This window comes from Mollisia scopiformis (assembly GCF_001500285.1).
Source record: "Mollisia scopiformis unplaced genomic scaffold LY89scaffold_37, whole genome shotgun sequence".
Lineage (NCBI taxonomy): Eukaryota > Fungi > Ascomycota > Leotiomycetes > Helotiales > Mollisiaceae > Mollisia > Mollisia scopiformis.
In genome coordinates this window covers 181,827-208,179 of record NW_017263617.1, presented here as the reverse complement: position 1 = coordinate 208,179, position 26,353 = coordinate 181,827, and the positions used below count along the sequence as shown (strand labels likewise).

Sequence of the window (26,353 nt, the reverse complement as noted above, 5' to 3'; positions counted from 1 at the left end):
GTTGGTTAGTGATACTGTATGCCAGTGCAGTGCTGCCGGCAATCCGGAGGCAATCCGGAGGAGACTGGACTGTCGAGCCGCCCGTGGCTTGCAGCAGCAAATATACCGAAGTGGAAGATTCTAATGTCGGCCTGGGATCAGGGGTGTCGATTCGGCGAAGGACGGGTGGGAAAGTGGAAAGCGGAGGAGGGGACATATTCGCGCATATCGCGAGGCGCGACAGAAACAAAGAGGTGCAGTCCCTCGCAATAGTGGCTGCATACACGGTCTACGATCGGTACGATCGGGAGCTGCATTCTCGCCCATGGCTTGGTGCTGGCGATCTGGTCAGACGACTTGCGAAAGAAAGAGAGGGCTGACGACGAGTCACCAACTCATTCACACCGGTGGCCGGTTAGCGAGATCAGAGCGAGTGCAAGGCGTGCGAGCAGTGGTGGGAAAGTCTGTATGAAAGAGGAGAGGAGAGGAGCGGATGAGACGCATAGCTAGATACACGAGATAGCGATGACAAGACCGTTGAAGCAAGTGCTGAAGGTATTATGATCGTTGTGAGTACACACTTAGCTATTTGACGAGTTGAAAAAACATGAAAATACCTGGGAGAAGGATCCGGCTCACTTATACTCTGGAGATTCCTTACGAACTCTTGAACTCTTCGTAGATAATGAATGCATCATACCTTCGAGTAGACCTCCTTGTCCCTTGATTTCGCCTCGCACGCTCAGCTGGAGAAGGGAGGGAGAGCAAACAACCTCATTGTGCAGCAGCAGCAGAATGCCACTGCCACTGCCACTGCCACTGCGAGTCCCACCGCAATCACCTGCCATGCGTACCCAAAGATCATGCCATACCATGCCAGTGTCCTGCTTTTTGAAATGCCTTCCATAACAAGACCACTCTCGCTCTTTATCCTGACAAGCCCTTCAGAACAAGTCAGCTTACTTACGGTCCAAAAGGTAAAGCTGGTACAAACCATCAGGATAAGCTCTATGGCTGCGTATTATGTGCAATCTATCCATCATCGGGACAACCCTGCTTTCGAGTTTGGGGCAAGCGTTAGACAGATCATGCTTGAATTCCTGGGCAACCACCATCATTTCTTTGACACACCAGGCAAAGAATGGCGCCTCAAGTATTCTGCTGAGATCTGTGTCACTATATGCCTCGAGTTCTTCAAGAAATTCTGTGATCCTCTTTTCCTCTCTGCGTCTTTGGAACAAGCAGAAGTGGAGCACCACGGATATCCTTCGCGCTAGGTCTGGGTTGGTCCGTCCCTCCTTGCATGCGGCCAGCTCAGGCTCGGTGAACTTCGAATCGCACTCTTTGCGGAGGTGATCATGCGCTGAACTTTTGTGCTGCATAAGCAAGGAAAACCACTCGAGAGCTTTGATGTATATCCGAAGAAGAGGATCTGGTTTTTCAGTATCGGTTCCACGGCGTATATTCTCACGAGAACATGGCCAAGGGACCTGTATTCGGTCAAGCACAACCATAGGTGGAGCCGATATTGCTGTAACCATTCTCTCCAGGATGACGCAGGTAAAGAATGTGAGCCGGGCCTCCATGGGGTCTATCGTGTTGTCCATAGATTCAGGATTGTCCAGGTTCAGAACTCGAGCGAGGTTCGTAGCCCTGGCAATCCTCAAGTGGCTTTGCTTGAATTGGGCTTTGCACATCTGACACAAGCCAAGCATGAGATTTCCTTGGATAATCTGCAGAGACGGTGGTGCATGATATTGTTCGTAATCGTGAAGTTCGTGGCGAAGACAGTCAAAATATCCTTCGTCTATGCCGCGAATGAGATCGGAAAGGCAAAGGATACCTGTTATGACAATGAGCGATTGAGGAGTTTGATCGTCAGTCGGAAGACGCAGATGCAGCCATGGCTGGTCCTGTAACCGGTCGTGAAGAAAGAGTAACTCGGCGCCATGATGTTTTACAACAAGATGATATCGTTCTGAGAACTCGACGTCAGCCATTGCGGATCTGTATCAGCGGAGAAGAGCGGTATTTGCGATGAGAAAAGATTTTCGAAGGAATGAGGATAGAAAGGTAAGTCGAAGTGGACATCAGAGGGATTAAAAAGGATAGAAAATGGTGGAACAAAAACGACCAGAAGAAGAAAGCATTCGGGTTTTATTCTTTCCGAGCCGTGTTTCACTATGAATGCCTTGCAAAAAGAAACTGAACGCGGCAGACCCGAATCCCAAGACCATTCTTCGGTGTCTGTCTGGTGTTACTGCTGCTTCCTATGCTCCTTCCGCATCTATTGCACGACCTAAGTGCCCCAATACATAATCGACTTCCAGTTCATCGTCGCAAGATTTCACATCGGGCTGCCAGCCCGCCCCAACGAAATCTTCCAGAAAATACAAGTCCCGTGGATGGTATGCTTTACAAATCTCGCCTCGGTGACCTGCCCGCCTCCGGCGAGTTCATACACTGCAACAATATGGTAAGAAAGTGGTACTAAAGAAGAGAACCGACAACTATGTCGATGTACAGATGATGTGTGAGAAATTTTTGTTTCTGGCCGCTCGTCGAAAGAGTTGGGTGAATCACAATCTTTGCTTTTAAGCTTCAACAAACGAGTTCCAAAATCCCGTACCATTCGGCTGAAATGAACATCTATCTGTCTGCACCTCCCATCCGTAAAGATCTTGACAAATGCTGCAATATTTTCGACTCCACCTGTAAGGTCGGGGATGCAAGACCCGCATTGAGAACACTGCTAACCTGGATCAGACGTGCAAGATCTTCCTTCGCTATGATGTCAAGCACCATTGGTTGAAGCGTTGGGTTGGAGAAAGCTGCCAGGAGCACCAACATGTTACCCCACTGTCTGTGATGCATCAGTAACCGGCAAAAAGTACCACGAGGGAGGGAGCATACGATTGTGCCCTCATCCACTGATTCTCCATCACCTGATTACCTAAACAAGAGTTGGAGACGGAGGCGCTATCAATCAAAGCGGAAATGCCTTTGCGAGTCTGATCCTTTGTATGCCGATCTTTTAACAGACTCGCCGATGTTTGATCATGAGACAGTAGGATATTCAATACGTATTGCCGGTAGAGAATTACTTCAATACTGTGATACCTAGCTGGCAAGGAGCCTCTTTCAACACCGCCGTCGCTACGAAGAATTGAATCCAAGACGTCTCGAGTCTTTCGCGTTGTTTGGAGATACTCTGGGGAGAGAAACGCGTCAGGTGCCAATACAAGCCTTGCCGTGTGTTTGATCAACGAATACTGTTTCTCCAAGTATCGAATATTGGGAGGACTCAAGCCATAGTCCATATCCTCCAAGTGAGGGAATGGGGTGTGTTCATAAAATCGAAGAAGTCCGGTCGGAGGACAAGGAAGCTCTAGGAGGATACCGCTACTGCCAGTTAATGCTATTCCCAAAGATCCAAAAGAGCAAGAAAGTCACCTTTCCATCTGTATGCAAGTCCAAAATGCAAATAGGTAGGGGTTATCCGCTGCATTACCCGCTGCACCCGTTTGCTTGTTCATCTGGTATCCTTCTAAGGCGCTGTTTACTGTTAGTGTCCAAGCAGAATTAATGATTCCAGTACTTAACGGTTGGGAAATGAACAAGAGACCTTGGCAGGCGTTGGACGTATATTTGAAGCTTTCCAGGGTGTGTCCGCATTGACTATGGCACAAGCTTGCGAGAAGATAGCCTTGGATATGCTCAAGTGTATATGCTGCATGCTGTTCGTCGAGGATCGTCATACCCTCCATGAAGTATACGGAACTTGGGAGATCGTTCTGCCCAGACACCGTATCTTGGTACTGATATGCCTCCCCTAATGCCATCATGAGGAGAACAATCGCTGTACCAATGTCCCGACCATCGAATAAAGGGTGCGAATGCTCCAAGAAAGCGTGCACCAAACGATCAATATCGACCCATGGGAGAAGTGGCTGTCTGGTAGAGATGCAGTCACGATAGTTGTCTATTACCAATCTGTGCACTGTATCTGCACTGCAATCGGGCAAATAAAGCCGCGGATCCAGCTGCATAGGCCTTCCTGCCACGATACACTGAGTCTCTGCCTCTAGCGCATACCGGTCGCTCCGAATCTGCTCTTCTTGGAGGACAAGCTCGCACAGCTTGTGGATCGGTGGGAGGAAGAGTAGTTCGGTGGCCCTCATAGCGGGTCGAGTCAAGTGAGGCACAGTGAAGGCCGTCCGCTTCCCCGGCTCCGGAACAGGGCTGCGAAGACAGGGCTGGCGACGGCCTGCGCAAAACCCACAAGGATTCTGATCATCAGCACAACGTTTCTTCCTGATTCGACATGCCTCGCAAGGGTTGGAAGCTCTTCGACGGACTGGCATATTGAATTGTTTGGTTAAGGATTGAATTGAAGTTTGCTCTGATTCTCTTATTCTTATTTTAGAAGGGAGAAAGAAGTGTGCTCACTGTGCTTGCCTGAAAGTATCAATTTATGATATATGAGATAAGAGGGAACACTTACATTTTGTTTTTCCATCCAGCCGCTATTCTTCCACATCTTTCCCTTCGTTATGTTATGACCTCTCAAAGGCCTGCCGCTTTCGAGTTGATCTGCCTAGAATTGATCGATCATGTTTGAGATTCCGCCTCTCGTGTTCCGTGCTGTCTGACCAAACGGATTCGAACCTTCTTTCAAGAAGAGGCGGAACAATAATCTCAGCAGCAGGTTTCACGACACCCGAGTGAGCGGTGGTGGAGGACAGAATCGAATCGAATAGAAGCGCCAGCAGCTTGTCTCATCCAGTGTCCCGGGTCACCTCCCGTGTTTGCCATTTTGATTTTGGGCCTGCAGAAGAAGTCTGAGAAGTCGTGTGATAAAGACCGTGCAGCCGCTACGTGTCTTTCATGTGAGAGGGAAGCATCGAGGTGAGCGCCACTATAACCTTCCACATTCCTACGAATATGCAAGCCTATCACTTTTTGCTTGTTCCTGTGAGTCGTCAGCTGTGCGTTTGAGAAATGCTTGCAAGGACTCGCTTGCAGTTGGAGACCATGTTCCAAAGTCAAAGCAAAGCAGTTGTGAATCGAAAGGCTTGCAAGGATGCCAAGGAGGCTGCATACGCCCTTCTCATCTTCCACATCTTTGTAACATTGATCCTTCATGCAAGTCTACCAATATCCGCTTTGCCTTAGCTTCTTGCTTGATTATGCAAGCTGGTTCGTGACCAGCCAATTTTGCCAGCTGCATGCAGTTTTGCCCGGTCATGCTAGGTTTTGCTGTTTCTCCTTGCTGAGTTGGCAACTTGCAATTACAAGCGGGGCAAAGCCGAAATACCACGCTTCCCTTTCGCAACTTGGTGGTTAAAAGGCTTCGTTGCTCTCGAAACATCACAATCACGGACTTTCCGCTCGCTTCCCCTCTCCCTACTTTACTTGCATCGTACCTGATCTCCAAGAACTATCACCATGGGCGTTGTACTAGGAAAACCAACTCCCCCACCATCACCGGCAGCACCACCACCGGGAGCACCACCGCCGGGAACACCACCACCGGGAGCACGAGCACCACCACCACCACCATCATCACGACGACCACGACCACCAGGACCACCACCACCACCAGGCGTGAGTAAGGTACCTGCGGTGCTGGAATACCAATTTTACGAGCCGGGAACATATGGTGCAATGAGATATTATACTCCGGTCACATTTCTCCCCACAAGCGACCTCGAAAAGTTCAGCATTCAATGCAATTATTTCATCCATTTCCATCAGTCACTTGTTATCAAATATCGACTTGATGAAATGCCTCGAACCGGAAGCTTCCTTCCGATCTCGATCCTCGATCACTGCTTCCGGGCCGAGAAGGCATTGCGAGATAACCCCTCCTTCGACTGCGAGATCTTGGAAGAACCTCGTGCGCTAGCTGCCGAAAGCGTAGAAGAGGAAATTCGCGTGTTGAAAAAATGGGCAGACACTCTACGTTGCAAATTGAGGACAGAAAAACTGCAAGAAGTGGAAATGCTCAAAATTTGGTTGCTCCTTGGCGAGAGCGTGCGAGTGGAAAGAAATACTTCTTATCGTGGTAGGTGCTTTGTGACCAAAGGAACGGGCATATTGGAGGGCGTTGATATTGATGCGGAAGGAGGCGATGGAGGCATATTTGTGAATGGTCAACGCTTTTGCTTTAGTGGGGCAGACCTCTTGAAGCAAGAGTGGAAAGTGACACCATTGGGAGAGGAAGTGAACATTGAAGGGTTGAGTGACGACGGTGGTTCTATTACAAGTGAGTTTGAGGAAGCGGAAGGAGAACAAGAACACGTGGAGCAGAGCGAGAAAAAGAAGGATATGGATGAATAAGCTACACGTCGACGTGGATGCGAAGTAGACGTGGAAGGTTTCTTCGAAGGCTCTCGGACACTCATTTTTGTATGGCCAGTACTCGCAATGAATTTGATACATTTTTTCTTCATAAACAAGATTGAAATCGCCAGATGCTCTGAGAATAAGGATAGGAAGCAAGTGCCATCTCACGTGCAGGCCCCTATTTACACCTCGCTTAGGTAGACATTCGATCATTCTAGCATAAACTCAACGCCAATGGGAGGACAAAGGAGCATCCGTGCCGAGCTTGGAATAAAATCGGATAACACTACTGTAGCCTCGATTGAGGCGGTAGCCCCACTCTGTGAAGTGGTAGGCATTCCAGCCTTATTGAATCAACTCGGCGCACGTACATGATCTACTGTAACACAATAGGGAACCGGGCGATAAAGTAAAGTACCATCAACCTCACACAACAATCATGGAGTCCTTGTCTCCTGTCGAGATCTCAGCAATTCTTAACCATCGCCTTATGGAGCATCGACACATGTCAGTCAAGAGGCTTGCAAATAGCCTCGAGACTTCATCGCGAGATCCTCGGTTGTACAGAGTCATAGAACTCGGTAACAAAGTGCAGGCTACTCTCATTCACGATCCGAAAACCGACCAGGCAAGCGTGACCATGAACGTTAATGTGGGAAGTATGAGAGATGACAATGATATGCCTGGCCTTGCGCATGCAGTGGAGTGTGGAATCCCTTTCCTATATAACATATTCGACGGCTAAGAATAGATGCAGACATTTGCTTTCCAAGGGAACTAAGACCGTAAGTCAAGTCTCCGAGAGTTTCTCTGGGTTATACTTCCAGTCAAAACTAACATATAAAATAGCACCCAAATGTAAATGCTTTCCGGGAACACATCGCTATCCATTCCGGGAAATTCTCTGCATATACTTCGGATATTTCAACGGTTTACTCCTTCCGAGTGATGGAGACGAAAAGGAATGAGCCGGATTGCAATCAATCTGAGGGGGAGAAGAACGACAAAGAAAAATTTCCCGGCAAAAAGCTGGACGCTGAGCAGTTACACACCGTCACGCTCTCTAGTACTACGTCTGGAGACCACCCCGACTAGTAGTCCCCACTGTATAGCACGTTGTCTCGATTCGCCCAGTTCTTTTCTGAACCCCTCTTCTTGAATCAACTGTGTCCAAAGAAATAGAAAAGATTGACGAAGAGCACAACAAAAATAAACAAAGTGATTTATGGCGAATTTTCCAGCTAGGGAGATCTCTTTCGAATCCGGAACACCCATATAGTCGCTTTGCAACAGGCAACTGGAAACTCTCAAAACGCAACCGGAGGCGAAAGGAGTGAATATCCGGGACAGGTTTATGGAGTTCCACGATAAACATTATTTAGCAAATCGATCGCAATTTGTTGTCTTCGCTAACGAACTACTTGATACTTTAGAGGCTTGGGTTTCAAATCTATTCTTTCGATTCAAGAACAAAAATCTACCCCAGAATCGATGGGAGACAGAGGTTTTGTTTAGGGAGAGCGATCTCATGACACAGTGCTTTGCTAAGCCAGTCACGAATTCCAGATACTTTGACCTGTCATTCCCCTTCATAGATGAAGAGTGCGACTACGAGTCTCAAGCAGGTCAATACATCAATCAACTGATAAGTTACGAGGGACCCGGAGGTATTATGGCCTGTATTCAGTCCATGGGATGGGCGACGAGCATTGGAACGTGTATCATCTGCCCAGGCACACCTAGGATGTTCCACTGCAAGATTGGCTTAACAGAGAAAGGGCTAAAAGACTACAGAGAGATTGTTGTAGTGTTCTTCGAATATGTTTCTTTGCTTCGCGAGCCTCAAGAGTGGTTCTATCAAGAACTGAAAAGGAATACCGAGAATAAACTCGAGTCTAAAGTGAGTGTCGCGGCAAAATCACTCACTGAGCAGATTAGCTTAGCCATGGGAACCAAATCGCCTACAAAATGGCTTCTGGGTATACCTAGGTAAGTTAATTCGCATTCACCGTCCATGAAGTATCACTAATATTCAATGCCAGAATGCGACAATTCAACGCGCCAAAGATTTCGGAGGGATTGACGTGCTTGACACCCAGACAACTGCGCCTTTATTGTCTCTCAGACATTTGGAGGTCAAAAGAGAAGTGGTACGGCACCGATTACACCTATGAAAAGATCCCAGCAGAATTCTTCTTTCAATTGGAAGCAGCTGCATCTTTCACAACTAAGAACAGGTTTTCGGATCTACACTTCCCTCACAGGAACGATGTTCTTGTCACTGATCCAGAAGTTAAGAAAGAGGATATGGGTCCCCCAGCAATCGCACCAAGGTTGATTCGAAAAGATGGTTCGATAAGAATATGGCACAAGAAAGACGATCAGTTCTAGGCTCCAAAGGCTGCAGTTCACCTCAGTTGGCGTCCCTTCAAGATGACCGCCCTGACTTCGGCAAAGGCTAGGCTCTTCGCTAAAGTATTCCTTGATTCTGTGAACCGATGCTCACACAATTTTGAAATCCAAGGCTTCAAGTATTCGGTATTGGGTCACTCCGAGGGGCTTGAAATTCATGTTGCCGGTTATAACAGCAAACTCCACGTGCTCCTAGAAGAACTTCTACTGAAGATGAAGAATTTGGAGGCCAAAGAAGACCGTTTCGAGGTCGTCAAAGAGAAGCTGACACGGAGCCTTGAAAATTGGCACTTTCTGGAACACTAGAAGCAGGTCAGCACTATCATGCAATGGCTTAACACCAAAAATCATTACATTGAAGAGCAAATTCTTCCTGAGCTACCACGAGTAACGATTACCGATGTTCGTCAATTCTACCCGGATTTCTTGCAACGCACCCTAGTGGAAGTTTTAGTACATGGAAATTTGGACACCAAGACCGCGTTCGACCTGACTCTTTAGATCCACAATTACCACCACCTGCCACATCAGCACCGGTGTATCCATCGCTAGTCCTCCCTCAGGGTAGCAACTTTGTCTACAATAGAAGCTTGAAAGACCCACAGAATACCAACCATTGCATTCAGTGGTACCTGGATGCGGGTGACGGGACACAACGTTCATTGCGCGCCAAGGTACTTCTGTTCGCGGCATTCTTTAATCAACTAGGAACGGAGTAGCGTTTAGGATATATTACCTGGTCAAAGTGTTGTTCTTTGGGGGATTCTATTGGCTTCAAATGCACGATTCAAAGTAAGCAGAGACCACAATACCTGGAGTCGAGAATTGACATGTTCCTGACTGGGTTCATGAAAATACTCAAGGAGATGCACCCCATGAAATTCGAACAATACAAGGCAGCCTCGTGCAACAGATTAACGCATAAGTTGTGAGATTTGGATGAAGAATTAGATAACTTTTGGTCGCACATTAAGAGTGGAGACCTCGATTTCGAGCTTTGTAGGTTATTTCATTTTCAGGATGCCCGTGAGAACGAGGACTATAGCCAAGGAAGACGCAGCCGCGGTCAATTTGCTCACTCAGCCTGATATGATTGAATTCTTCGAGCGTTGTATTGATCCAGCATCGCCAGAAAGAGCAAAGATCGTAATTCACATGAATCCGCAAAACTCAACTACAGATGGTCCAATGACGGTTTCAGGAAGACTAGACGGCGAAGAGGAGAACATGGCTATTCACGTTGGGCATCAAGGCAATGGAACACTTCTAAAGGTTATTCCTGATGTTGCAGACTTCCAATCGAGAATGCCCTTTAGTTGCGGGTTTCAGCCAGTAAAGGATTTCAAGCAGTTCGAAAGAATTTGATTGGGTTGGAAGCTAGGTGGTGACAAGCTCGTTGTCTCCACTAGGAGATTGGTGTCCATACCCTAGTTCTGTCATAATCTGGCCATGTAGAGCTAGCTCCGGCTACATGCGAGTCCCCAAAAAGTCATTTAAAACTTCGGAAGCCGATTCAGAATTCTACGATACCTGATCACACCTATCGAACTCTTTTGTCCATTCCAATCATTTTGATGTCACTACACTCTCCTCTGGAACTGCAAGTACTCTCCCGCTCCAAGAACAAACAACATCGTCGAACTTTGAGAACCACCATGCGATAGACTAGTAAATCCGTTAACACATTGTCTTTGTAGTAGACCGATAACTCACTTCATTGACACTAAAGGTTTCATAGTTTCTATCTCTTCTTTTATCCGCCGAGAATATGATATCAGAGACGACTTAATGACCCATAGATTTTGACAATTCAAAATGCACTATAAAAGCATTCGAGATATTAATAGAAATATGCCATTGACCAAGGACTACTGAAGGAGTTTTGAGGTAGTGTATTATGATGCCGGTATAACGAGTTCCGAGTCGATAGAGCTCAACTCTCTTGAGGCCACTGAGAAGAGCAACTGAGAAGACCAGGCCTGAATCTGGGCCAACAGGGGAGGTGGATTTACATGCGATATAACGCGGCGTCGGGTGTATTAAGGGTCGGGAGTTTTCACCACGGGTGACCCCAAGTCTTCTGATCGACGGAGTAATGGCTGGTTTTTCGAAATAGAATCCGGTGACATGTCTAGATGTTCTAAGAAGAATCCACTTGTAATTGTTGCTTTTAACAAGTGCCAGCAAAATATATACCCCAAACCAGCAAGTCCTTCCAAAAATTGTTTTAATTTGTGAAAATATGTTAACAACAAACTTGATTGAACGAACTCACAACGCACTAGTAATCCTAGTGCAACGTATGCACGACTCTAGCAATTAGCAACCCGGCACCAGGCGAAGGCTATGCGCTCGTTTGAACCGAGTGGGAAGTATTGGGGGCAACCATCGCGACTCCTTGATAGCTATGAAGTTCGTATGAAATAGGCGTCCAAGCTAATTATGCTATTTCCAGTAAGGTATACGGTAAGACCAGTTGCGTGTTCATTGCTATTGAATAGCGGCCGATATCCGAAACAGCGTGGTTCAGGACTCTGGATAGGATCTGAACGTCGTAATTGAGACCGAAGAATATCGCTTTGGGGTAGGAAAGGAAGTCGGAATATCTAGTTGATCCCATAAAATTTGATTTGTTGTGCTACCTGAGCTTGATATGCGAGCGTAGTAGGGATCCTAACTTTATTAGCTATAGCATACAAGACTAGGCTTTTACTTACATTATAATTACATATAAACCGTAAGTTAATATCTGCTATTATTCCATACAATGATGATGAAAATGCATCCTTATATCTCCGTCTGTGCCAACATCCAGACTCCTGATAAAGAAAGCCGATCACCCTGGGATGCACCTGTAGCCCACGGTTGCAGCATGATGTGTTGGCGCTTTGGATAATCAAAATGGCTCGCCGATTCTCCATGCAGCAATGTGGGGGAAGCAAGACATTGATGCGGAGCGTTGATAGCGTTCGGGCCGTGGATCTTGTTGGAAGAGTTTATGGCGTATCGATTTGTGCTTTTCCCCAGATGGAATGTCTCCGTGCGGTACCCTTTCCATTCTTGATGCTTCTATTTGGTTAACGCAATGCTGTAGAGCACCGAAGCTTGTTTGCAGGATCAACCTGGCTTTATCGATCTTTGATGCAGATAACACGGGGGGAGCGGCGTGTCGAAGGGGTTGATGGGGGAGGTTCGGGCTGGGAGATCTCGTACGATGAAGGCCAACTCATTCATCACCCGTCCAACTAGCTTCATGGATGCACGGGCTCATCGTAATGCACGTATACAATATAATGCATAAATAATAGTGCTCCTACAATGTCGAGGGACGTGATCAATTCGGGAAAGAAGAATCAAAGTAAGTAAACGAATGGATGGCTCACGGTTCCAACAGTATGTGTTGGCAAGAAGCCGATGTGCAGTGTGTTGCAGGAAGTATATGCAATATGCAAACTCCCGATCTGGTGGTGGATTGAAGCTGAATGAAGTGAAAGGAGATGTAATTGCTCTAGAGAAGCGTGAATGTGGTATTTGTTTGTATTTTTGATGCTGGGGCTGGACACGACCCCTGATTGGAGATCCGATTCCTTGCCCCTCAGCCCCTGACGGAGCATTGCAGTATCTCGCTTATGAACGATACACTCACTCACCAACAGAAGCCGACGACGAGAGGTGAGATTTCTGTGTCTCATCCTCCAAACGTGCGTGTCCTTTGATTCCTGGTACAGTATTTTCAAGATGCTTTGTTTGGGGTAAGCTTTCCCTGGTTTGGCCTTGCCTACCTACACTCTAGCCAATAATACCTCATGCTTAATGATATATATCAATACCTGCTGCAAGCTTCGTGGGAGCTTTTTAATCGTCTACAGTACGCGCTCGGAGGTTTTCTGATGTCGTCGTTGGGAGCAGCCGCAGCTTGGCAGCGGCACGGCACGGCACGGCACGGCACAGCAGCACATCTGTGGGGAAGTGGGGAATGTTATGGATCTGTTCAAAAATCTCAATCTGCCCCAAGTCCCTTCACCGCTAAGGCCTTCTCGAAATCTTTCTGCCAGCATGCATCACGACCCACAGATATTGGCGGTGAAGTGAAGCTGGGATGCGAGATTCTGCCACTTCGAGATGCAGAAGCAGCAGCTGCAGCCCTCCTTACCTGAGACTCAGGGATATGCTCGACATGAAATGCGATGAACTTATATTGCGTTGAATAATCTTAAGGGAAGTCTCCGCACAGATATGGATAGTGTTCTAGGCCAGGCCTCGGGATTGACCACCCTTTGTCTTGAGCCGCGATGGCGCAGAGAGAGAGGGCGGGCGGGAAGCGCTCGGTAACTTAAACGCGTTGATTTTAAAATCGAGAATAATAATTAAGTTGAGCACGCACGAAGCTCCCCTTCAATATGTCGCGACCCATTCATTGCCATATATAAGACCTCCGTGCACTGTGGAGGTTAACTCCGAGAGGAGTGAAACCAAACGAACTAGAGTTTTATCGTAACTATAATACTCCATCACGTCATTTAGGGTCTACTGCAAGGCTGAGCCTACTGAGCCTATGACTGGTCCTGTAATCGTGGTAGTCAGCTGATCGCGTGTTTTCGTCGATCTCGGGACGCATTGACCACTATCTATAGTTAAAACTAATTCTACGTCGTAGCTATTTTTCAATACAAAACAATAACATTCAAGCACTTTGGTATCTTGTCGATTCTGGAGGCCACCCCCGCTCTTCTATCAACTCAGACTTTAATCGCAAAGACAACGATAACAATTCTATTCTTCTAGAATACCTTCCTCAAGTCTACACCATGTCTGAACAACCAGCAGCCGGTCCACCCGCAGCACTACTCCAAGTTGTAGTGGCTGATCCAACCGCAAATCAACCAGCTGCAGTTGCACGTCAGCCAGTTGCACATCAAACCGGTATCTCTGTCATTCGCATTGGCGGCAATAATATCCATCTGGACACAGAAAGTGTCGGCATCATTTGCGTCATTATCTTCGGTATTGTGGTAGTCTTGGCTTTAATCTCCTTGGTATGAATATTTTCTTTCTCGAAGTAATTATACTTTATATTAATAGATTATTTAGGCTATCTTCGGCTAAACTCAATCTCGACCAACAAATGGTTTTCTTTGATAAACTTCAAAATCATATCGATGGGGTGGGTTTAGGGTTTGTCTATGGTGGCGCTTTGGAAGAGTTCTCGAATCACGGTCGACCGCTTTGAAGCATTGGAAGGAAAGTTTGTTTTTGCATGCGGCGATGGCGTGAAAACTCTCTGCATATGGGACCGGCGTTTCGAGCATGGATTTGAACGAGCACAAAAAAATATATCGCGTTTTTTCTTCGCAATTTGATTCTATTTTTAAGTGATATTAAAAAAGTCTGGTTATTTCGAACCAGAAACGACACCCCATCACTAATGCCTTCTCATTTTTTCTGCCACCTGCCCGCCCACCAATAAATCAGAAGCCTGCTTCGATCGTACACAGTCCACTGCGTGATTGTAATAGTCAGCTAATCGCTTATTTTAGTCGATCTCTGGACGCATTGACCACCATCTATAGTTAAAAAAGTAATTTCACGTCGTAGTTATTCTTTAATACAAATTAATAACATTCAAGCATTTTGGTGTCTTGTCGAAACTTTAGCAATTATGCCGGAAAGCAAAGACAGTGATCTGGTTGACGGGGGTGGTCTATGCCCAACGAGGACTAGCAGCGTGCGCAACGACGGCCTGTGCTCAAGTACTCGAAATTCTGATGAGTGCGATTCTAGAGACCTCGATCGCAAAGACAACAATTCGATTCTTCCGGAATACCCTCCGCCAGTCTACAGTATGTCACCAATACCTTTACTACGTCTATTCCGCTGAACCCCCGGTCCACCCGCAGCAGCAACAATAGCTAGTCCACCCGCAGTTGCAGTAGCCGGTCCACCCGCAGCTGCAGTAGCCGGTTCACCCGCAGCAGGTCAAATAGATGCACGTGGTTGCTGCAATAATAACCATATAGACTTAACTACTACTAGCGTCATTTGCGGTTGTTTCGCAGGTGCTTTGATTACCATAGGTTACATTCTTGCTCAATATTTCAAGGAAAAAAGCAAGACTACGACATAATCTTCTCGGTATGAATATTTCTTTTCTCGAAATAATTATACTTTATATTAATAAATTATTTAGATTCTCTTCTCTTAGCATTTAATCGCCAAACTCGATCTCAACCAATAAATAGTTTTCTTTGACAAACTTTAAAATCATATCGATGAGGGTTTAGGGTTTGTCTATGGGTGCTTTGGAGTTCTCGAGTCAACGACCGCTTTGAAGCATTAGAAGGAAGGTTTGTTTTTGCATCTGGCGATGATGGCGTTGGTACTACAAAGGGTGGACTTTGCATATGGGACCGGCGTTTCGAAGCATGGATTTGAACGAACACAAGAAAATACAGACAACAATAGAAAAAGCTTTTCGGGGCACCCATTCATTTACTTGTCCACCACCACCTGATTCGTGACGTTATCATCTACTTAGGTTTCCTGTTCGATCCCCACAGAGTCCTGATGTCGTCGTCGGCGGGAGCAGCCGCAGCTTGACAGCGGCACAGCACAGCAACACATTTGTGGAGAAGTGGAGAATGTGGATAAATCTGCCAAGTCCCTTCACCGCTAAAGCCTTCTCATTTTTTCTGCCAGCCTTCCGGCCTAGCTCTAATTGAGCCTGCCTGCGCTTCACCGCTAATGCCTTCTCATTTTTTCTGCCATCCACCTGCCCGCCCACCAATAAATCAGAAACCCTCCGATCGTGCACCGTGCACACATCATGACCCCACAAATATTGGCGGCGAGATGCAGCTGCAGCCCTACCGGGAGCGAGCGCTCGGTAAACGCTTTAAGGCTCGGGTTTGTTGCACGTCGCAATACAATCTCGTGTTGTACAAACCCAAGCCAACTGCAAGCCACGAAGCCGCGCTCGGTAAAACGAGGCTTAGGTTTGTTGCACATCGCAATATTCAGCGACGTTATTGTTTTTTAAATTAGACGCATTATCACCGGCCAAACAATGATAAATAAAGACTTTAAGCGTTATAACTTAGAATTGTGAGTTTAGGCCGGAGATTTTCGACGCATTGCGGCTTATATGCGATGTATTTTGGAAAGAGTCGATTGCTATCGATAGAGCTTCGCAGATCGAGAGGATCGAGTATTCCATTGACTGCCGTGGTTCGTGGGCTTGTGGTGGTGTTCGTGTGGACGATTCGCGCCCGGGGGGGGGGGTGGGAGTGGGCTTTGCTCCGAAATGCGATATCGTTCGGACAAGGCTGAGAGTCTCAGGTTTTGGTCGGACATTCACATTAAGCAGCAATTTCCGACAAGTGACATCTTGGTTACTTGCCAATCCCTCGAGAAGGGTTTCTCTCCAGTTCAAGCAAGGTGTATACTTCTATCCACCATGCACGCCGCTGTCCTCCACGTCTCTTGCCTCAAGGTGTGGCTTTTTTGTGCTACTTCCTCGACGACGTTCGGCTTGTTAAGTCTTAAGGATCGTTGGAGGATATGAGTTATAGAGGAGCAATTGTTCACGTCTTCTGCAGATCTGCCATTGTGCTTTAGGGTAATGAAGAAGGGTGTCGTGGTGAGGAAATCGCTTTACCTCTCAATATCAGGCTAAAAGTACTGCCCACACTATTAGTCGATCAGTCCTCTTTCCAACGATCATATCGATGCGACCTCGATCCGATGTGTCACGGGTTGGATGCAATGAGTCAAAGCAAGAACCTGATTGTATTACAAGAAGAATTAACTAAAGAGAGAAGAGTTCTATCTTGTACGAGGAGCTCTTTTAAAAGGGGCTCTCGCTGGTTCGTAGAATGGCCCGCGCGCTTTGGCGTCGCGCAGTCATGTGCAGGCCCGCGTAGTCACGTGCAGGCTGCACTACGTAGTAGTGCAGCCAAATATCGGGTTCAACCCGTCACATGATGCACAGATACTCTATTACTACCAGGCCGGTAAAGTAGTCAGCTAGCTGATCAGTCGACTGATAAGTGATCAGTTAAAGCCAATCAGTTAGCGATTTTAAATAATGTCAGTCTATTAATTAGCCAAAAGTTCAACTAACAGTTGCTTATAAGTTAAGAGATATTTGAAAAAGTTTATTTTTAGTATTAAAAAAACAATTTTTAGCTTAAAATCTTAGTTTTTTCTAGATTTTTAATATATTTAAATATTTTAAAAAACATGAAAATTTATTTTTTAAATAAACACTTGTAGATAATTATTTAAATTAAAATAAAAATATAGTTTAAATATTAGATATTTATTTATAATATATTTAAAAATATAATAAAAATATTTACTAGTTAAAAGTCACGTTTCTTGACTGATCAGCGACTACTAAAAGGATATCAGTGAGTTAGTTGGATGCCTTCATTATAATCAGTCAATCAGTTGGAGAATAAGCGCGACTGATGACTGACTGACTGACTGATTTACCAGCCTGATTACTACACATAAAATAGAAGCTAAGATGCGTCTCCCCGCCTCTCTTAGCATCGTTATAGGCGACAAGTCCTTGGCTCGCAGAAGTAGTCACCTCCCCCCCTCCCCCAGATAGAGTAGCTATAGCTCCCAACATCGAAAAGGAATCACCACACGTAAAACGAGTTGAAGCATGGCCTAGCATCCCCCAACAACCTAAACTTGTGGATATTTGGTCTATATACACCCGATGACACTACGATGTTAGTTCAGACGGAGTCAAAGCCTTGGAGTTTCCACGGTAAGCAGAAAGTTGAAGGAGGAAGGGCGGCATTAAGGGAAGAAAGACTATAGCACGGGACCACAGCCGGTCAAGGTTATTAGGAAATTTGAGAATTTGGACGCAAATGCTGAGAAGACGAGATAAAGGCGAGATTGGTGGTGCCTTGCCAATTTCGAGCCTATTGAGAGATGACTCCACCAGCTCCCAATGTGAACATTACAGAATTACGGGAACGGTTTCTTGTGACCTAGCGGATCTTTAAGTGATGATCTAGCTTCTGACACGACTTGAACAGATTACAGTTGCTCCCAACTGTAAACAGCCATCGATCCCTATATTATACATCTCTAAGCCACGGATCCTGCAAGAGTTCCTTTGCTGTCGGCCTATCTCTCGGATCCAGCTTCATAATCTTACAAATGAACGTCCTGTCTTCCTCGGCGAGTTCCTTATCCTCCGCGTTCGCAAAAGGCTTCCATTTTTGATGGTCTATGATATACTGTGTAGCATCACCTATAAATTCCCATATCAGATGGAAGGTGCGTATGTCACGGGAGCTATATGGGCGGAAAAGGGTAATATTAATAAGTCTAAAGGATTGAAGTGAGAGTACAGGAATGAGGATATATAGGCATCAAAGTTTTCAGCACTAAGAGCCCCTGAACTAGTCCTAAAACAGCAAATGAAAGTGGAGACAACCGAATTCCAACTGACATCTCATCTCTTGTCCTCTTTTGGAAGAAAATCAAAGTAGCTCAATGGAAAAGGCCCGAAAAATGCAATTTGCTTTACTAGAACATGGTTAGGATAAGCCTCATCGTCTGGTCCCGCATCCTTGGGATCGGGCTTGAAGATATGCCAGCCCAATCCCCATATTAGGCTTATGAGCTGCAACAAGGTTAGCCAGACAACCGGTGCTATAAAACTGCAGTGGCGCAGATCTAAGTTACTTACAGTTGTACCGAAGGACCAGATATCAGTTGGAGTGCCCCATCTAAGATTTAGCATAGCCTCTGGGCTCCTGAACATATGAGCTCCAATCATGTGCCCATTCTCTCCGAGCTTCAGGTGATCTTTCGGGTTCACAAGACATGCGTCACCACAATCGCCCAGCTCAACCTCTCTAAATCGACAGGGCTCGCTGCCATAATTGATGAGAATGTTATCCGGTTTGATATCTAGAGTTTTGTTAATGTTAGTCATGTCTAGAATTCAAAACAATGAAGCAAAGAGAGAGGCAAAGCTATACCAGTACGCACGTAGCCATCCTCATGGAATGCCTGCAGTGCTTCAAGGATCCTCTTCGCGATGAACTTAATTTCGGGGTTTTCAAGCCTTTTCGAATTTGATACGGTTAAGAGATTATCATCGAGGTGATTTAGCACTAGAGATGGCGGGTCCCGCGTCTCATCCAGCAGCTGGCGAATTCCTGGCCGGGCATGAAAATGCTTGAGGACATCGCGTTCGTTGTCCAAGCGATACTTAGGTGCGCTCTTTATGATCACCTTCCCCAGGCTTGAACTCCTGTTTAGTGTTGCAGGCGATGGGGAGCGATCAATAGGCAGAGTTTGATACATAGCAGTCCAGATATCTTTGTGAAGTTGCTTCGAGAGGACGTAGGTGCTAACCTTCCCTTCGATGCATTGGCCAGAAGTCATATTTCAAAGGTATGGTTAAATTGTAATGAATTCAAAGTAATGCGGACAGAATTGACGAAGTTGAAACAAACACGGGGATGGTCACAAGTGCTCGATTTGAAGGTGTCGGTTCTTCAGGCCGCGATTCGAAAATATCTGCAAGCGCGCGCTACGAGTAAAACGGGTCGAGGACAGATTCTTAGGCATTCACGAGGTCTTCTTCAGAATCCTGAGCAATCACACCACTTCCAATGTTTATGCGCGCATTCTCAGCGCCGGCAGATTCATTCCAAACGCCAACACATTTCTCATAAGCGCCAACATGTTTTGTATTTAGATGCACAGCAAATGAGATACTATCAGTCAACTAGAAGCACGCGCCAGAACAGGGCGTTCATCACGAGTTTAAAAATTAAAATTAAGAATTATGATGTTAATCACGAGTCAGGGCATGCTAATTAAAATCCCAAAGCGCCACTCTAGTACTCTCCTCAAACTCTGCTCTCACCTCAAACTTTCGGCGCCACTCTAGAGCTTACCTTAAACTCAAAAGCTGATAAACTCTGATAAATTCTAATAAACAATTTGATAAAGGAATGAGATGGTGAGAGAGGGAGAGAGGGAGAGAGGGAGAGAGGGAGATGTGAAGGGTGGAGGAGGGGTATATATATTGGTGAGATGGTCCGAGGGAGACTAAGTTTTAGACTTTAGCCTAAATCTCAAAAAAGTTGTTGAGCAAGAATTCCAATTTTTAGTGAAACCTTTAGTATGTTATAGCGTGAGGTGACTCGGGTGAGTGGAAATGAGGGTGGAACGGTGGGAGGGAGACGGTGGAAGGAAACGGTGGAGGGAGAATAAATGAAGATAAGGGAGTGAGGATGAGAGAGTGAGGGTTAAGAATAATGGCAAGGCATTTAAATGTTGGGGGAAGGAAGTATGAATTTGGAAGTAAAAATGCAATAAAAACTGAGATTAAGAAAAGGGGATAAAGGGGTTAGAGTTTGAGAGAGAGAGAGTGAGGTTAATAAGGTTGAAAATGTTGATGTTGTATAAAGTTAAAGGTTAAAGGTTAAAGGTTAAACCTAAAGGTTAAACCTATCGCAGTCCAGCATTTTTGACCACTCCACCTTACTGAAATAGGAAAATTCGGCCAGATTAGGCAAGGCGCTCACACCCAAAGGTTGTCGCCACCGGGGGAATGTTCATGGTCCGGGTTATTCTTAAGGGAAGTCTCGGCACAGATGGATGGTGCATCATCTACGTAGGTTTTCTGTTCGATCGCATAGAGTGATGGCACTGATGTCGTCGTCGTCGTCAGGAGCAGCCCGCAGCTTGGGTAGCGGCACAGCAGCAGCAGCAGCAACATCTAAGAGGAGTATCCCTAGAGAGTATCGTTTTGCGGGAAAAAGGAGAAGAAGGAAAAAAAAGAAAGACTGCAATTGCTATCCATGTTCCCTGTTCCATACATCGAGGCCAAGAATTAATCACAAGTGCAATAATCTAAATATAACCGTAATATCTTCTACTGTAGCGTGCAAGAAAAGGTATTACGCAGTAGTCGACAAGTACTTCATATAGGGTAAACGATGATATGGGTAGAATGGATCGTAGTAGAACCTGTCTGAAGATCTACTTCGTCACCGGGGTATTAGTTGTAAAAACAGGGGCCCATTTGTTGCATGCTACTTTAATATTTGGTGTGCTAGCCATCAGCATCAATAACTGCCTGGCATCTCTCTCTCATGCTATGTACAAGCTCTCTAATTCTCTCATGAGTAATGGATTCCCAAGCTTTTTGCACTACTTGCCTTAATCTCTTGTAACTTTTGTGCACTTTAGGGTAGTGCTCTTGGATATAATCTTTCATATCATCCCAAAGATTCTTAATAAGGCTAAAGCCTAGGGAACAAAGAGGCCACTCAATGACTCTTAAATCTGTAGCTTTAAGTAAAAACAAAAGTATGCCCTTTAGTATTACCTTGCTGGAACTGCAACTCTAAGTATTGTTGCAAAATTTCATTCACCACAAGCACAATAATCCCATAATAAGACCCTTTATTAATAGTCTCCCAATCCTTCTCCCAGAAGAGCCTTCTATGCCGTCCATACTTCTTACTAATTGAACCCCAAAACATCTACCCAATCTTCCTCTAGTATCTTGATTGCACACAATCTTTATTCTGCTTCTCCTCAGGTCTGCGAATAACCCTTATACGTGTATGCCTCCCAAGTTGTGCCCAAGTTTTATCACTCCATAAAACTTCATCCCACTGCTCGTCCGTCAAGCCTCTTTTTCCTATTATCTTCTGTGAAAGGGCACTTCCTCTTAGCAATGCACCGTCTGTACCCTTCTCTCTTGAATGCTGTCCTAATAGCATATTCCCCGCATTCCCAGCCGAGGATTTGAGGGATCTGATTCCATGGAGTCTGCCGGTTTTCCTGAGAAGCTGTCACCTATTCAATCAGCTTCTTTCTTTGAGAAATATTCAATAGGATCTTCTTCCCTAAGTTGCGCTTTTGAGGAGTAAGACGGTGCTGAAGTGTATAGTACACTTGGCGATAAGTGTGCCTTGTTTGCAGGCAAATTTGATCCCGGGTGAGATTAGCATCATAAAATAGAGTCTGAATGCGCAGTCTCTGATCTCGTGTGAATTCTGGCTCTTTAGATTGCTTAAGTACAGGAATTTGGTGTGTTGTAGCCATGGTAAGAATGCAGTGAGAATTAAGGAGGCAAAAGCAGTATTGGATCATGTAAATATCATTGGATATTGCCCCCTGCTAGCTTAGAAAGCCCTAGAAGTCTTGGCACAACTATTTCCCCTGTGATGAAGTAACCGCAATATCTTCTAGCGTGCAAGAGAAGGTAGTCAGCTGATCGCTTCGAGACGCTTTGACTACTATCTGTAGTTAAAAGTAATTCCACGTCGTAGCTGTTCTTTAATATAAAACAATAACATTCAAGCACTCTAGTGTCTTGTCGAAACCTCAGTAATCATGGCGAAAAGCATAAACAATGATCTGGTCAACGAGAGTCTATGCCCAACGAAGACTAGCAGCGCGCGCAACGACGGCCTGAGTACTCATGGTGACTGCGATTCTAGAGAAGGCTACCACCCTTCTGCTATTAGCGCTCGCAACGACTCATGTACTCAAAGTTCGGATGGTTGTGATTCTGGAGAAGGCTACCTCCCCACTTCTTCTATAAATTCAAACCTCGATCGCAAAAATTCTAAACGCCACCACCCATCTTCTATCAACTCAGACCTCGATCGCGATTTTGGAGAAAGCCACCACCCTTCTTCTATCAACTCAAACAACGACAACAATTCGATTCTTCTAGAAGATCCTCCTCCAACCTACACCATGTCACCAGCCGCAACACCCGCAGCTGCCGGTCCTTTACTACCTCTATTTCACCAAGCCCCAGCCGCAACACCCGCAGTTGTAGTGGCTGATCCACCCGCAACTACAACAACCACCAATCCACCCACAACTACAGCAGCTAGTCCACCCACAGCTGCAGTAGCCGGTTCACCCGCAGCAGTTCACATAGATGCACGTGGTTGCTGCAATAACCATATAGACTCAACTACTACCAGCGCCATTTGTGGTTGTTTCGCAGGTGCTTTGATTACCATGGGTTACATTCTCGCTCAATATTTCAAGGAAGAAAGCAAAACCACGACATAATCTTCTCGGTATGAATATTTTCTTTCTCGAAATAGTTATATTTTATACTAATAAATTATTTAGGTCATCTTCGTCCCTCGTCGCTAAACTCGATCTCAACCAACAAATGGTTTTCTTTGATAAACTTCAAAATCATATCGATGGGGTTTAGGGCTTAGGGTTTGTTTATGGTGGCGCTTTGGAGGAGTTCTCGAGTTAACGACCGCTTTGAAGCATTGGAAGGAAGGTTTGTGCATGCGGCGATGGCGTTAGTACTATCAAGGGTGAACTCTCTCTGCATATGGGATTGGCGTTTTCGAGCATGGATTTGAACGAGCACAAGGGTTTGTTTTTGCATGCGGCGATGGCGTTAGTACTATCAAGGGTGAACTCTCTCTGCATATGGGACCGGCGTTTTCGAGCATGGATTTGAACGAGCACAAGAAAATACATCGCGTTTCTTTTCGCAATTTGATTCTATTACAAGTGATAGTGAAAAAGTCTGGTTATTTCGAACCGAAATCTGCCCTGCCCTGCCCCCAACTCCCTTCACCGCTAAAGCCTTCTCGAAATTTTCTGCCCAGCGTTCCGGCCTAGCTCTGATTGGCCTGCGCTTCACCGCTGATGCCTTCTCATTTTTTCTGCCACCGGCCCGCATGGCTCTGATTGGCGGGTGGCGCTTACTGGCTCTCGCCACCCACCAATAGTAAACATCGCAGTCGATCATTGTGTTATGTTACAGTTGATGTAGGTGATGCCACACCAGATGAACTCCTAGATGTCTCAAACACTCTCAGTCAGAGCAGCCCCCCTCGAGCACTCAAGCGATACGGTTTCTCTCAAGGTTCTCAGCCAGGTATAGTCTTGGTATCCAATCTTCGGCTGCACTTGCTATGGCATTGACACTACCGCTTCATAATGAAGCTGCCTCAACCCGTGCAAGATGTCCCATTCTACTCGTCCTCGCAATCAACCCCTAGATCATCTTCCTACGAATCGAAACGCAGCAAACAAACATGAGCTAGTCCGCCTTGCACGGAATTCCGATGTCTTTGATGGGGAGGAGACACAACAGCAAACAAAGCAAGATAAAGACGGCAGGCAAGCACAGCAAGAGGTGAAAGAAGATGCGGTAGCGGCGCTGATGTCCGGAAAGGTTGGCGATACTTATCTATCCAGCAAGAATGATGAGAACCCCCGGCTGGCTGACCCCGGTCTATCTCCAGAGCTGAGTCAGGACAAGTTGGTGAGCCATAGCGATCGTTGCAGCGACGACGAGCTTAACAATCCCGTGTCGGACGACGATGGGAAACTACGTCCTGCTGTCCTAATGCACAAGAAGCGCAAGCACCATCCGGAGCAGAGGTCTACCCGTCGACATGGACCACACTCCAAGCCCATCGGCACTCTTCGAAATCTCACTCCCCTCATGACCAGCGTTCGAGAGTCACCCCAGTATCCAGTTATGGCAGATTCGAGGGGCCAGGATACGGCTCACCGCTCCGTAATGAAGACCAGGATGAAGAGGACCCGCAGGAGCAACAGGGAGAGAAGCGGCGGCACCAGGACGGGGCTGAGGAGGCCAGCAGCGGCATCCATCAGTCCGAGGGTAACGAACGCAATCATGACACAGGCGACGAGGACGACGAGGAACCACGACCTACAAAGCGGCGGAAACTGCCCTCGGTATCAACCGATGTGGCTCTTACGCCTCCTCCCAGGCCGATCACGGGCACCCACCAACTCTCGCAGGTGATGGCCAGCACCACCACCATCCTCCACGAGCCTCTCGAAGCCTCTCGGCTGCGGTAAAGTCGGCACCACTTGCGGAGTATCAGGAATGGCCATTCCAAGGTTTCCCCAAACGCACTCGGATCCGGAGTGAGACGACGTATAATCTCGAGTTCCAGTTACTACACATCCCGGAGCACCTCCACCTCTCCATGCTTTCCGAAGCGTTGGGCATGTGTTCTGATGTTCGCAGAGGCTGCAACCCCTCACGACACTGGCGCACATTCCAAGATGCATCGGTGCGGCCTCGGATAAAGCGTGTTCGATGGACACCTAAAGAGGATGCAACGATACTCAAGATGAGGGAGGTGGATAGCTGCTCGTGGGAAGAGATCCATGCTGACCAATTCATGTCTCTTTATTCTTAGATAAGAATGTTCTGCATGGAATTGTTTGCAAGCAAGTAGGTCAATGCTAGACACGAAATGCCGTGTCCATTTAAGAGACTGTCTCTGCATGACCTGACACTTCAAGAGCTATGAGATCCTCTACGCAGGTATCAACCGTGTTGTACGCAAGTGACCAGCATTTGTAGATGATTTGTCCAGCCAAAACATCGTCGAGGACAGGGAATTGTCCCTTGATATACCGTCTCTCAATCTCTTCCTCATTATCAATTCCGTCCAGGTCTGGGAAAGGTTCATAGCCACTCATGATTTCGTAAATAGCAGTGCCCAGTGCGAAGAGGTCAAACTTTTGGTCTGAGTGATTGGCAGAACGAGGGAGAAATGATTTGGAGTTTTCTAAAGCGAAGCCGTATAATGTGCCACCATTCGAATCCGCATAAATGCCTTGAAAGTCGGAGAGCTTCACGTCCAGATTCTTGTCGAGCAAAAGATTCCGAGTATTAACATCGCAGTGGACGACATTCTTCGTATGAATGTAGGCTAAAGCTTCGCTAGCTTGCCGGGACCACTTCAATCTATCCTTGCAAGAAACCGAACTAGCTGATCCGTAGTGTCGCAGACGATCTTTCACTGTTCCCATCGTTGCGAATTCTAACTTTAGACCCCGGGCATCCAAGCCAAAACAGGTGATGATCCTGGGGTGGGATCCTAGCGCATTGTATATGTGCTCTTCGATCTCGAACCGGTCCCACTGCTCTCCTGGAATGCGTGGGTACTTCAAGACAGTCCAATCATCGAGACGGCCTATAATGCTAGACGATCCGAAACCAATGACTTTGTCAACACCCTTGGGTAGGTATAGAGGAACAATCCGGCTTTCCATCGTGCTCACTGGCTGATGAGAATGTTGTAGCTTGCAGGAGCGGAGAGAGACGGGGTGCAGGCGAGGAAGGCCAACGTGGCAGTGAGAGATATCCGATTATAAAGAGAGACTACGCTTGGCTTAACTATGAGTGTTATCAAAGAGGCGCACCTCCGGCTTCAGAGATGAGTTTTGTCTGCTGGGGCCCCTGTTGAGATGGCAAGGGGACAGCTAAAGGAGCAGATTGAGCTTGCCTCAAGGTTTCAGTAGCTATGGAGGAAGGTTCCGGTCGGTGAACACTTGAGTAGGGATACTGGGTGTGTATCAAGCTATATAGTGTTGTGCTATGGGGTGAAGATGCCAACTATCAAACTCTCTGCACCGACCTATTCACCAAATGAGCTATTGGCCAACAGAATGCCCATTTTGGCCAAATTTAGGGCCTTTTGACCAATGGAACGGCATTGACGAATAGATCAAGCGTTTCATCAATGGATTGATCTGCCCAAAATAAGCTGATGTTTCAGACCTAATGTTTGATCCTTCT

At 46.4% G+C, this 26,353-nt stretch overlaps 10 protein-coding genes across 10 annotated transcripts; 5 read left to right on the top strand and 5 right to left on the bottom strand.

Annotated features, from left to right (window-relative positions):
* Positions 1–486: 486 nt before the first annotated feature.
* Positions 487–2,219, bottom strand: LY89DRAFT_363751 (uncharacterized protein). Its single transcript, XM_018207013.1, has 2 exons — positions 974–2,219; positions 487–921 (listed from the first exon to the last, which is right to left on the bottom strand). Exons 1-2 carry the CDS (start codon positions 1,977–1,979, stop codon positions 722–724), a joined length of 1,206 nt encoding a protein of 401 aa, XP_018061693.1. The 5' UTR covers positions 1,980–2,219; the 3' UTR covers positions 487–721.
* A 383-nt stretch (positions 2,220–2,602) lies between these two features.
* On the bottom strand, positions 2,603–4,343 carry LY89DRAFT_789794 (uncharacterized protein; the record flags this gene model as incomplete). Its single annotated transcript, XM_018223296.1, has 4 exons — positions 2,603–2,842; positions 2,893–3,381; positions 3,433–3,534; positions 3,583–4,343. 4 exons carry the CDS (start codon positions 4,341–4,343, stop codon positions 2,629–2,631), a joined length of 1,566 nt encoding a protein of 521 aa, XP_018061692.1. The 3' UTR covers positions 2,603–2,628.
* Positions 4,344–5,366: 1,023 nt separating this feature from the next.
* On the top strand, positions 5,367–6,380 carry LY89DRAFT_789793 (uncharacterized protein). Its single transcript, XM_018223295.1, has one exon. It carries the CDS (start codon positions 5,428–5,430, stop codon positions 6,319–6,321), a length of 894 nt encoding a protein of 297 aa, XP_018061691.1. The 5' UTR covers positions 5,367–5,427; the 3' UTR covers positions 6,322–6,380.
* Positions 6,381–6,832: 452 nt separating this feature from the next.
* Positions 6,833–10,104, top strand: LY89DRAFT_766505 (uncharacterized protein; the record flags this gene model as incomplete). The annotated part of the gene is made up of 10 exons (XM_018221729.1): positions 6,833–7,027; positions 7,177–7,400; positions 7,621–8,316; positions 8,370–8,711; positions 8,745–8,988; positions 9,046–9,145; positions 9,241–9,413; positions 9,459–9,667; positions 9,716–9,738; positions 9,785–10,104. 10 exons carry the CDS (start codon positions 6,833–6,835, stop codon positions 10,102–10,104), a joined length of 2,526 nt encoding a protein of 841 aa, XP_018061690.1.
* Positions 10,105–13,402: 3,298 nt separating this feature from the next.
* Positions 13,403–13,845, top strand: LY89DRAFT_789792 (uncharacterized protein; the record flags this gene model as incomplete). The annotated part of the gene is made up of 2 exons (XM_018223294.1): positions 13,403–13,775; positions 13,831–13,845. Exons 1-2 carry the CDS (start codon positions 13,548–13,550, stop codon positions 13,843–13,845), a joined length of 243 nt encoding a protein of 80 aa, XP_018061689.1. The 5' UTR covers positions 13,403–13,547.
* Positions 13,846–18,097: 4,252 nt separating this feature from the next.
* On the bottom strand, positions 18,098–19,184 carry LY89DRAFT_789791 (kinase-like protein). Its single transcript, XM_018223293.1, has 3 exons — positions 18,750–19,184; positions 18,455–18,678; positions 18,098–18,388 (listed from the first exon to the last, which is right to left on the bottom strand). The coding sequence occupies exons 1-3, from the start codon at positions 19,156–19,158 to the stop codon at positions 18,218–18,220; spliced, it is 804 nt and encodes a 267-aa protein (XP_018061688.1). The 5' UTR covers positions 19,159–19,184; the 3' UTR covers positions 18,098–18,217.
* Positions 19,185–20,839: 1,655 nt separating this feature from the next.
* LY89DRAFT_766502 (uncharacterized protein) lies at positions 20,840–21,840 on the bottom strand (the record flags this gene model as incomplete). The annotated part of the gene is made up of 5 exons (XM_018221728.1): positions 20,840–21,072; positions 21,116–21,272; positions 21,306–21,426; positions 21,485–21,584; positions 21,669–21,840. The coding sequence occupies 5 exons, from the start codon at positions 21,838–21,840 to the stop codon at positions 20,840–20,842; spliced, it is 783 nt and encodes a 260-aa protein (XP_018061687.1).
* Positions 21,841–22,091: 251 nt separating this feature from the next.
* Positions 22,092–23,190, top strand: LY89DRAFT_789790 (uncharacterized protein). Its single transcript, XM_018223292.1, has 2 exons — positions 22,092–22,835; positions 22,891–23,190. The coding sequence occupies exon 1, from the start codon at positions 22,132–22,134 to the stop codon at positions 22,825–22,827; it is 696 nt and encodes a 231-aa protein (XP_018061686.1). The 5' UTR covers positions 22,092–22,131; the 3' UTR covers positions 22,828–22,835; positions 22,891–23,190.
* Positions 23,191–23,749: 559 nt separating this feature from the next.
* LY89DRAFT_742965 (uncharacterized protein) lies at positions 23,750–24,965 on the top strand (the record flags this gene model as incomplete). The annotated part of the gene is made up of 2 exons (XM_018220902.1): positions 23,750–24,415; positions 24,528–24,965. 2 exons carry the CDS (start codon positions 23,750–23,752, stop codon positions 24,963–24,965), a joined length of 1,104 nt encoding a protein of 367 aa, XP_018061685.1.
* A 70-nt stretch (positions 24,966–25,035) lies between these two features.
* LY89DRAFT_742964 (serine/threonine protein kinase) lies at positions 25,036–25,827 on the bottom strand (the record flags this gene model as incomplete). Its single annotated transcript, XM_018220901.1, has 1 exon — positions 25,036–25,827. The coding sequence occupies one exon, from the start codon at positions 25,825–25,827 to the stop codon at positions 25,036–25,038; it is 792 nt and encodes a 263-aa protein (XP_018061684.1).
* Positions 25,828–26,353: the final 526 nt, after the last annotated feature.

Coding starts and splice junctions, on each gene's coding strand:
- LY89DRAFT_363751 (XM_018207013.1), bottom strand. CDS start 1,979: ATGGCTGACGTCGAGTTCTCAGAACGATATCATCTTGTTGTAAAACAT. Junction 922..973: donor CCATAGAGCTTATCCTGATG/GTTTGTACCAGC, acceptor CTTGTTCTGAAG/GGCTTGTCAGGATAAAGAGC.
- LY89DRAFT_789793 (XM_018223295.1), top strand. CDS start 5,428: ATGGGCGTTGTACTAGGAAAACCAACTCCCCCACCATCACCGGCAGCA.
- LY89DRAFT_789791 (XM_018223293.1), bottom strand. CDS start 19,158: ATGACTTCTGGCCAATGCATCGAAGGGAAGGTTAGCACCTACGTCCTC. Junction 18,679..18,749: donor GGATGGCTACGTGCGTACTG/GTATAGCTTTGC, acceptor ACAAAACTCTAG/ATATCAAACCGGATAACATT. Junction 18,389..18,454: donor TCTGGTCCTTCGGTACAACT/GTAAGTAACTTA, acceptor ACCTTGTTGCAG/CTCATAAGCCTAATATGGGG.
- LY89DRAFT_789790 (XM_018223292.1), top strand. CDS start 22,132: ATGGCGAAAAGCATAAACAATGATCTGGTCAACGAGAGTCTATGCCCA.